Source organism: Salmo salar, chromosome ssa10 (genome assembly GCF_905237065.1).
Source record: "Salmo salar chromosome ssa10, Ssal_v3.1, whole genome shotgun sequence".
Classification (NCBI taxonomy): Eukaryota; Metazoa; Chordata; class Actinopteri; order Salmoniformes; family Salmonidae; genus Salmo; species Salmo salar.
The window spans coordinates 124,434,626-124,446,653 of NC_059451.1; the positions used below are offsets into that span (position 1 = coordinate 124,434,626).

The following is a 12,028-nucleotide window of genomic DNA, read 5'->3' on the forward strand; positions in this document are numbered from 1 at the left end:
GTCTCCGGAAATGGTCTGGAGAAGAGAGGAGGGGATAGGGTCAAGTGGGCAGGTTGTTGGGCGGCCGGCCGTCACAAGACGCGAGATTTCATCTGGAGAGAGAGGGGAGAAAGAGGTCAAAGCACAGGGTAGGGCAGTGTGAGCAGGACCAGCAGTGTCGTTTGACTTAGCAAACGAGGATCGGATGTCGTCAACCTTCTTTTCAAAATGGTTGACGAAGTCATCCGCAGAGAGGGAGGAGGGGGGGGAGGATTCAGGAGGGAGGAGAAGGTAGCAAAGAGCTTCCTAGGGTTAGAGGCAGATGCTTGGAGTTTAGAGTGGTAGAAAGTGGCTTTAGCAGCAGAGACAGAAGAGGAAAATGTAGAGAGGAGGGAGTGAAAGGATGCCAGGTCCGCAGGGGAGGCGAGTTTTCCTCCATTTCCGCTCGGCTGCCCGGAGCCCTGTTCTGTGAGCTCTCAGTGAGTCGTCGAGCCACGGAGCAGGAGGGGAGGACCGAGCCGGCCTGGAGGATAGGGGACAGAGGAAATCAAAGGATGCAGAGAGGGAGGAGAGGAGGGTTGAGGAGGCAGAATCAGGAGATAGGTTGGAGAAGGTTTGAGCAGAGGGAAGAGATGATAGGATGGAAGAGGAGAGAGTAGCGGGAGAGAGAGAGCGAAGGTTGGGACGGCGCAATACCATCCGAGTAGGGGGAGAGTGAGAAGTGTTGGATGAGAGCGAGAGGGAAAAGGATACAAGGTAGTGGTCGGAGACTTGGAGGGGAGTTGCAATGAGATTAGTGGAAGAACAGCATCTAGTAAAGATGAGGTCAAGCGTATTGCCTGCCTTGTGAGTAGGGGGGGAAGGTGAGAGGGTGAGGTCGAAAGAGGAGAGGAGTGGAAAGAAGGAGGCAGAGAGGAATGAGTCGAAGGTAGACGTGGGGAGGTTAAAGTCACCCAGAACTGTGAGAGGTGAGCCATCCTCAGGAAAGGAACTTATCAAGGCGTCAAGCTCATTGATGAACTCTCCAAGGGAACCTGGGGGGCGATAAATGATAAGGATGTTAAGCTTGAAAGGGCTGGTAACTGTGACAGCATGGAATTCAAATGAGGAGATAGACAGATGGGTCAGGGGAGAAAGAGAGAATGTCCACTTGGGAGAGATGAGGATTCCAGTGCCACCACCCCGCTGGCTCGATGCTCTAGGGGTATGCGAGAACACGTAGTCAGACGAGGAGAGAGCAGTAGGAGTAGCAGTGTTATCTGTGGTGATCCATGTTTCCGTCAGCGCCAGGAAGTCTAGGGACTGGAGGGTAGCATAGGCTGAGATGAACTCAGCCTTGTTGGCCGCAGACCGGCAGTTCCAGAGGCTGCCGGAGACCTGGAACTCCACGTGGGTCGTGCGCGCTGGGACCACCAGGTTAGAGTGGCAGCGGCCACGCGGTGTGGAGCGTTTGTATGGCCTGTGCAGAGGAGAGAGAACAGGGATAGGCAGACACATAGTAGACAAGCTACAGAAGAGGCTACGCTAATGCAAATGAGATTGGAGTGACAAGTGGACTACACGTCTCGAATGTTCAGGAAGTTAAGCTTACGTTGCAAAAATGTTATTGACTAAAATGATACAGTACTGCTGGCTGGTGGAGTAGGCTAGCTAGCAGTGGCTGCGTTGTTGACTTTGAACGTGTAGCTGGCTAGGTAACCTCGGTAGTTTCAGTACTACACCTTGTCATGATACAAAGCAACTTTGTAGCTAGCTAGCTAACATAACACTAATCAAGACGTTCCTTGTAGTGTATTTAGTTTCAACAATGCTGCTCGTCGGTAATAGTTGGCTAGGTTAGGAAAAATGGCGTCGCGGGGGACGGAAATAGCTGGCTAGCTAACCTCGATGGCTGGCTAGCTAACAATTATCAATTAACAATTATCAAGCTATGACAAAGACAACTAGGTAGCTAGCTAGGTAACACTGCACTAGTAGCTAGGTAACACTGCACTGCACTGCAATGCACGCTTGACCCTATCCCCTCCTCTCTTCTCCAGACCATTTCCTCAGACCTTCTCCCTTACCTCACCTCGCTCATCAACTCATCCTTGACCGCTGGCTACGTCCCTTCCGTCTTCAAGAGAGCGAGAGTTGCACCCCTTCTCAAAAAACCTACACTCGATCCCTCCGATGTCAACAACTACAGACGAGTATCACTTCTTTCTTTTCTCTCAAACTCTTGAACGTGCCTCCTTGGCCAGCTCTCACTATTGCGTCCTACCTGACAGGTCGCTTCTACCAGGTGGCGTGGCGAGAATCCGTCTCCGCACCACGTGCTCTCACCACTGGTGTCCCCCAGGGCTCAGTTCTAGGCCCTCTCCTATTCTCGCTATACACCAAGTCACTTGGCTCTGTCATATCCTCACATGGTCTCTCCTATCATTGCTACGCTGACGACACACAATTAATCTTCTCCTTTCCCCCTTCTGATAACCAGGTGGTGAATCGCATCTCTGCATGTCTGGCAGACATATCAGTGTGGATGACGGATCACCACCTCAAGCTGAACCTCAGCAAGACGGAGCTGCTCTTCCTCCCGGGGAAGGACTGCCCTTTCCATGATCTCGCCATCACGGTGGACAACTCCCTTGTGTCCACCTCCCAGAGTGCTAAGAGCCTCGGCGTGACCCTGGACAACACCCTGTCGTTCTCCGCTAACATCAAGGCGGTGACCCGATCCTGTAGGTTCATGCTATACAACATTCGCAGAGTACGACCCTGCCCTACACAGGAAGCGCCGCAGGTCCTAATCCAGGCACTTGTCATCTCCCGTCTGGATTACTGCAACTCCCTGTTGGCGGGGCTCCCTGCCTGTGCCATTAAACCCCTACAACTCATCCAGAACGCCGCAGCCCGTCTGGTGTTCAACCTTCCCAAGTTCTCTCACGTCACCCCGCTCTTCCGCACACTCCCCTGGCTTCCAGTTGAAGCTCGCATCTGCTACAAGACCATGGTGCTTGCCTACGGAGCTGTGAGGGGAACGGCACCTCCGTACCTTCAGGCTCTGATCAGTCCCTACACCCAAACAAGGGCACTGCGTTCATCCACCTCTGGCCTGCTCACCTCCCTACCTCTGCGGAAGCACAGTTCCCGCTCAGCCCAGTCAAAACTGTTCGCTGCTCTGGCACCCCAATGGTGGAACAAGCTCCCTCACGACGCCAGGACAGCGGAGCCAATCACCACCTTCCGGAGACACCTGAAACCCCACCTCTTTAAGGAATACCTGGGATAGGATAAAGTAATCCTTCTAACCCCCCCCCCCCCACCCTCCCCCCCAAAAAGATATAGATGTACTATTGTAAAGTGGTTGTTCCACTGGATATCATAAGGTGAATGCACCAATTTGTAAGTTGCTCTGGATAAGAGCGTCTGCTAAATGACGTAAATGTAAAAATGTAAATGTTGTGGAGAAGTACAGATCAGGGTTGGGTTATAAAAAAATATCAGAAACTTTGAACATCCCACGGAGCACCATTAAATCCATTATTAAAAAATGGAAGTAATATGGCACCACAACAAACTGTTAAGGCTTGGTAATTGTGGAGGAGGAATGAGGCGCAGGAACCAGCGAACACAGGGTAGTGGTGTTTTTAATATACACTCACCAAAAAAAAAACAAATGTTCCCACACACAGGGGAGAAAATACATGCGTCGTACAACAACGTCGACATGAACACAAGCCGTCACACAAGAAACAATCATTAATCCCGCACGAACAGGAGCGGGCCAGCTAAACTAAATAGCCCCTCTAATGGCTAATTGACCACAGGTGTCACAAAATAAAAAAAGGGAAAAGCAAAAGGGAATCGGTGGCAGCTAATAGGCCGGTGACGACGACCGCCGAGCGCCACCCGAGCAGGAGGGGGCGCCACCGTCGGTGGGAATCGTGACACAAACCTGCCAAGAGAGGGCTGCTCACCAAAACTCACGGACCAGGAAATGAGGGCATTAATCAGAGAGGCAACAAAGAGACCAAAGATAACCCTGAAGGAGCTGCAAAGCTCCACAGCAGAGATTTGTCCTATGGACAGATACTCCACTTTAAGCCATACACTCAACAGAGCTGGGCTTTAGGGAAGAGTTGGCAGACAAAATCCATTGCTTAAAGAAAAAAATAAGCAAACACGTTTGGTGTTCGCCAAAAGGCATATGGGAGACTCCCCAAACATATGGAAGAAGGTACTCTGGTCAGATGAGACTAAAATGTATATTTTTGGCCATCAAGGAAAACGCTATGTCTTGCGCAAACCCAACACCTCTCATCACTCAACACCTCTCATCACTCTGAAAACACCAACAGTGAAGCATGGTGGTGGCAGCATCATGCTGTGGGGATGTTTTTCCATCAGCAGGGACTGGGAAACTGGTTAGAATTGAAGGAATGATGGATGGTGCTAAATAGAGGGAAATTCTTGAGGGAAACTTGTTTCAGTCTTCCAGAGATTTGAGACTGGGACGGAAGTTCACCTTCCAGCAGGACAATGAACCTAAGCATACTGCTAAAGCAACACTTGAGTGGTTTAAGGGGAAGTATTTAAATGTCTTGGAATGGCCTAGTCAAAGCCCAGACCTCAATCCAATTGAGAATCTGTAGTATGACTTAAAGATTGCTGTACACCAGCGGAACCCATCCAACTTGAAGGAGCTGGAGCAGTTTTGCCTTGAAGAATGGGCAAAGATCCCAGTGGCTAGATGTGCCAAGCTTATAGAGACTACTACTACTGCTACTACTCCTGCTATTACTGCTACTACTACTACTACTGCTGCTACTACTACTACTGCTGCTACTACTACTGCTACTGCTATTACTGCTACTGCTACTAATGCTACTACTGCTACTACTACTGCTGCTGCTAATACTACTACTGCTATTACTGCTGCTGCTGCTACTACTACAGCTACTGCTGCTACTACCACTACTACTACTAGTAGTTCTACTACTACTGGTTCTACTACTGCTACTAGTTCTACTACTACTGGTTCTGCTACTGCTACTACTACTGGTTCTACTACTACTGGTTCTACTACTGCTACTACGACTGGTTCTACTACTACTGGTTCTACTACTACTGGTTCTACTACTACTAGTTCTACTACTACTGGTTCTACTACTACTACTACTGGTTCTACTACTACTACTACTACTACTACTGGTTCTACTACTACTACTACTACTGGTTCTACTACTACTAGTTCTACTACTACTGGTTCTACTACTACTACTACTACTGGTTCTACTACTACTACTACTACTACTACTACTACTTGGTGGGTAAAAATGCAGATGACAACTGACAAATAAAGTTGATGTGTTCATCAGGTGAGTGTGTTCGTGTACTTATATGTTGGAGTTTTTCCACTCAGACTCCTTGAGGTCTGCCAGAAAACGTGTAACATGGGTTAATTGGCAACAGCTTCCTCTGAACGACCTTTCCGGTCTGGCGGCTCACTCCTGCTTTCGCTGTGCATTTGGTTCCTTCAGAGTTTATTCGAACCAGGAACCTGCACAACCCAACATAGAATATATGAAATCAGTTGAGGCATTGAAAAAAGAACAATAACAAATATTATTGCAATGTAACTGATGCTAAATGTTTTCCTCCGATCGCAACACACCTGATCGCCCTCCTTGACAACCTACCAACACACCTGATCGCCCTCCTTGACAACCTACCAACACACCCGATCGCCCTCCTTGACAACCTACCAACACACCTGATCGCCCTCCTTGACAACCTACCAACACACCTGATCACCTTGACAACCTACCAACACACCTGATCGCCCTCCTTGACAACCTACCAACACACCTGATCGCCCTCCTTGACAACCTACCAACACACCTGATCGCCCTCCTTGACAACCTACCAACACACCTGATCGCCTTGACAACCTACCAACACACCTGATCGCCCTCCTTGACAACCTACCAACACACCTGATCGCCCTCCTTGACAACCTACCAACACACCTGATCGCCCTCCTTGACAACCTACCAACACACCTGATCGCCCTTCCTGACAACCTACCAACACACCTGATCGCCCTTCCTGACAACCTACCAACACACCTGGTCACCTTGACAACCTACCAACACACCTGATCGCCCTCCCTGACAACATACCAACACACCTGATCACCTTGACAACCTACCAACACACCTGATCACCTTGACAACCTACCAACACACCTGATCGCCCTCCTTGACAACCTACCAACACACCTGATCACCCTCCTTGACAACCTACCAACACACCTGATCACCTTGACAACCTACCAACACACCTGATCACCTTGACAACCTATCAACACACCTGATCACCCTCCTTGACAACCTATCAACACACCTGATCACCCTCCTTGACAACCTACCAACACACCTGATCACCTTGACAACCTATCAACACACCTGATCACCTTGACAACCTACCAACACACCTGATCGCCCTCCCTGACAACCTACCAACACACCTGATCACCTTGACAACCTACCAACACACCTGATCGCCCTCCTTGACAACCTACCAACACACCTGATCACGTTGACAACCTACCTGATCACCTTGACAACCTATCAACGGTTTGAGCCACCTGAAAAGTGCCGATTGGATGGCCCCACCTGCAACATTTCAAGCTAGCTGTGAAGTGAGTTTACGTCACGTTCTGACCTCCGTTACGTGAGCTTGAACAGGATTGAATTGCACCACCGGTAATATGACCACAATCTGTAACCTAAGGATGGAATTCAATACAATCAGCAGTAGAGTTGAATCCCGAACTTGGGTTTATTATTGAAGGAATAAACACGTGTACACAGAACAGAACTATGATTGGATGACAATTGCAAATGTAAAACATACTTCATATAGACTGTGGCACAGGGATGCAATAGTTGGAGGATATGTAAAATGAATTACAGAACTATATTTAGTAATAGTTAGAGGGTATTTTGCAATATGGACAGTGTGACGGGATATGAGAATAGATCACAGACTGCTCAAAACTATAATGTAGCATTATTCAGTAAACAGTATAACATTTTAATACAGTGGAGTATAATCAGATATGTGAACATTAACATCCAATTTGACAATATACATTGAGGACCTTCTGGATTTGATTTCACAAAAAAAAAAACATTTCTTCAAGAATTTCCTGGAAATAAAACAAGGACACACACAGCCCTCAGTCACACACAGATACACAAACTCTCTCTTACTACAATACCTGTAAATTCATATGATCCCTCACTACTATACCTGTAAATTCATATGGTCCCTCACTACTATACCTGTAAATTCATATGGTCCCTCACTACTATACCTGTAAATTTATATGGTCCCTCACTACTATACCTGTAAATTAATATGGTCCCTCACTACTATACCTGTAAATTAATATGGTCCCTCACACTATACAAAGTTAGAAACATTGTCAGGCAAAGCAGCAAAAAGCAACAGTCATAATTACTAGAGAACATCATTGAAGAAAAAGGTAAACATACACATTTACTAAGAAGAAAAATAAATAATTAAAAAATGTATATAACATTTATGTTAACTGTTGATTGTCTGATAAAAATAGTTGGTGAAATGGTGGGCACTGTGGGAGGGGAAGGCTTCTGGTTGGTTGGTACTGGAGAGGGATTGTTATGGTGACCAGCCATGCTGAGCTGTGATTGGTTGACAGTCATTGAGCATGCCCAGATCAGTCCTTGCCGGCGTCGATCTTCTCTTGTCGTCGTCTCATGATCTCTTGGAGCTCTGAATCCCCACGGCTCTTCTGGAAACAGATACCAGAGTTTCATTATTTTTATTTTTTTTATATATCTAAACATCCAAAGGCTCTAAACGTTGGACTATTTCAGTCTTAACATCAGATTAAGTTCTTTCCTTGAGTGAATAAAGTTAATTGCCTTTAAAATGCTCGAATAACGTGTCTGTGCATGTGCGTGTGCGTGTGCGTGTGCGTGTGTGTGTGTGTGCGTGTGCGTGTGCGTGTGTGTGTGTGTGTCTGTGCATGTGCGTGTGCGTGTGCGTGTGTGTGTGTGTGTGTGTGATACAGACCTCTAGCTGGGCTTTCTGCACGGTGGTCTGGCTGTAGACCCTGGCTCCCTCGTCTCCACACACTGCCTTCAGTTCCTCCTTGTTCAGAGAGAAGAGCTGAGCACCCGTCAGGTTCCCCAGGCACTCCACCGTCCTGTAGGGAACAGAGACTACATTACCCAGAATGCTCTATACCCAGGCACTCCACCATGCTGTAGGGAACAGAGACTGCATTACCCATCAGACCTGGTCAGGAAATAGTTGTATTTTGTAGTTTATTTGAAAATACCAATTTTTGAAATACTCTAGGTAGTTTAATTAAGAGTTAGAAATGTAGCGTTTTCAAAAGCAATTATTTTATGTGATATTCAAATACAGGTCTCAAAAAAATGAATACTATTTTAATGTATTTGAATATATGCAAGTTATTTGAAAACCAAACAAAAATTGTATTTGATGGCTGCCCAAAATGTAATGAAGAACCAAGTTGTGTGTGTTAATGAAAAAAAAGTAGTGTGTGTTAATGAAAAACGTGAGGGACATGGAATCATCTCAACATTTAGAGTAGACCCCTTTTCCAGCCTCAAAATCACTTACACATATTTTCATAATGAGTGAGACATAATGTACCACTTGACATCAAGTTATTATACATGTGTAGTAACTTTGTGATCGTTACAATATAGCAACAATATTGTTGCATAAGATTTTGGAAATTGCTTTATAATTCCATAATAATGGAGTTATTACATAAGTGGAATAGTCACTATTTCTCGTGTGTACAGTAGTTACAAAAACTCTCAGCTCATTGTTATGCAATTAAAATGCAATTACTCAAGAATTATGTAACAATATACTAATAAAAATGCAGCTCCTGAAGTAAATACAGTTTAACTACACAGGCACAAGAACAGTTAAATGTTACGCATAGGTTTAAATATGTCTATTAAGTTAAAAAAAATAATAATAATGAAATATCCATTTGGTTTGACTTGATTATGGTAGAAATGGACATCGTGGGGCAATGGACATTCAGGAGAATGGACATTTACAGAATGTTCACATAGAAATGTATGATCTACTGTCAGATAGATGGGAACAGTGTAGGAGATTGTGTGCTCTACTCATTCTATTTCTATCTTCAACATACAGTTCTAGATACATTCCTGTCATTAGTAGTAGACAGCCAATCCATGTAGATACAGTCCTGTCATTAGTAGTAGACAGCCAATCCATGTAGATACAGTCCTGTCATTAGTAAAAGACAGCCAATCCATGTAGATACAGTCCTGTCATTAGTAAAAGACAGCCAATCCAACATGCAGTTCCAGAAAAATAGTCACTTCCTGAGATCTGTATTCAAATATATATTGGTGTATCAGATCTGTAATCAAATTGCTTAAAAAAGTAGTCACTTTCTGAGATCTGTATTGAAATAGTTTAAAAAAGTAGTTATTTTTGGGGTATCTGTATTCAAATAGTCACCTCCAAAGTTACTATGTGTTCCTCCCCTAAAATAGTTAATTTTCACAAACCATAGTTAAATCAATAGTTATCCCAGGTCTGTTACCCATAATTCCCTGTATAACATTTTAAACAATAGAGAAGAACTGAGCTCTAGCATGATAATACCATGAGCTAACTGAAGACCAGCATGATAATACCATGAGCTAACTGAAGACTATATAGCATGATAATACCATGAGCTAACTGAAGACCAGCATGATAATACCATGAGCTAACTGAAGACTATATAGCATGATAATACCATGAGCTAACTGAAGACTATATAGCATGATAATACCATGAGCTAACTGAAGACTATATAGCATGATAATACCATGAGCTAACTGAAGACTACATAGCATGATAATACCATGAGCTAACTGAAGACTATATAGCATGATAATACCATGAGCTAACTGAAGACTATATAGCATGATAATACCATGAGCTAACTGAAGACTATATAGCATGATAATACCATGAGCTAACTGAAGACTATATAGCATGAGCTAACTGAAGACTATATAGCATGATAATACCATGATCTAACTGAAGACTATATAGCATGATAATACCATGAGCTAACTGAAGACTATATAGCATGATAATACCATGAGCTAACTGAAGACCATATAGCATGACAATACCATGAGCTAACTGAAGACTATATAGCATGATAATACCATGAGCTAACTGAAGACTATATAGCATGATAACACCATGAGCTAACTGAAGACTATATAGCATGATAATACCATGAGCTAACTGAAGACTATATAGCATGATAATACCATGAGCTAACTGAAGACTATATAGCATGATAATACCATGAGCTAACTGAAGACCATATAGCATGATAATACAATGAGCTAACTGAAGACCATATAGCATGATAATACCATGAGCTAACTGAAGACTATATAGCATGATAATACCATGAGCTAACTGAAGACCAGCATGATAATACCATGAGCTAACTGAAGACTATATAGCATGTAATACCATGAGCTAACTGAAGACTATATAGCATGATAATACCATGAGCTAACTGAAGACTATATAGCATGATAATACCATGAGCTAACTGAAGACTATATAGCATGATAATACCATGAGCTAACTGAAGACTATATAGCATGATAATACCATGAGCTAACTGAATACTATATAGCATGATAATACCATGAGCTAACTGAAGACCATATAGCATGATAATACCATGAGCTAACTGAAGACTATATAGCATGATAATACCATGAGCTAACTGAAGACTATATAGCATGATAATACCATGAGCTAACTGAAGACTATATAGCATGATAATACCATGAGCAACTGAAGACTATATAGCATGATAATACCATGAGCTAACTGAAGACTATATAGCATGATAATACCATGAGCTAACTGAAGACTATATAGCATGATAATACCATGAGCTAACTGAAGACTATATAGCATGATAATACCATGAGCTAACTGAAGACTATATAGCATGATAATAACATGAGCTAACTGAAGACTATATAGCATGATAATACCATGATCTAACTGAAGACTATATAGCATGATAATACCATGAGCTAACTGAAGACTATATAGCATGATAATACCATGAGCTAACTGAAGACCATATAGCATGACAATACCATGAGCTAACTGAAGACTATATAGCATGATAATACCATGAGCTAACTGAAGACTATATAGCATGATAACACCATGAGCTAACTGAAGACTATATAGCATGATAATACCATGAGCTAACTGAAGACTATATAGCATGATAATACCATGAGCTAACTGAAGACTATATAGCATGATAATACCATGAGCTAACTGAAGACCATATAGCATGATAATACAATGAGCTAACTGAAGACCATATAGCATGATAATACCATGAGCTAACTGAAGACTATATAGCATGATAATACCATGAGCTAACTGAAGACCAGCATGATAATACCATGAGCTAACTGAAGACTATATAGCATGTAATACCATGAGCTAACTGAAGACCATATAGCATGATAATACCATGAGCTAACTGAAGACTATATAGCATGATAATACCATGAGCTAACTGAAGACTATATAGCATGATAATACCATGAGCTAACTGAAGACTATATAGCACGATAATACCATGAGCAACTGAAGACTATATAGCATGATAATACCATGAGCTAACTGAAGACCATATAGCATGATAATACCATGAGCTAACTGAAGACTATATAGCATGATAATACCATGAGCTAACTGAAGACTATATAGCATGATAATACCATGAGATAACTGAAGACTATATAGCATGATAATACCATGAGCTAACTGAAGACCAGCATGATAATACCATGAGCTAACTGAAGACTATATAGCATGATAATACCATGAGCTAACTGAAGACCAGCATGATAATACCATGAGCTAAATGAAGACTATATAGCAT

General features: G+C 43.3%; 1 protein-coding gene across 3 annotated transcripts in view; it reads right to left on the minus strand.

Moving 5' to 3' along the window:
• Positions 1-6,783: 6,783 nt before the first annotated feature.
• Positions 6,784-12,028, minus strand: part of LOC106593278 (epidermal growth factor receptor kinase substrate 8-like protein 2) — a 157,611-nt gene continuing 152,366 nt past the window's right edge. For all 3 annotated transcript variants that reach the window (XM_045688582.1, XM_045688583.1, XM_045688584.1), the window contains 2 exons: positions 8,089-8,221; positions 6,784-7,804 (listed from right to left, as the gene is read on the minus strand). In XM_045688582.1, coding sequence (XP_045544538.1) covers positions 7,730-7,804; positions 8,089-8,221 — 208 coding nt within the window. In that variant the 3' untranslated portion in view covers positions 6,784-7,729. The remainder of the gene's footprint in view (positions 7,805-8,088; positions 8,222-12,028) is intronic.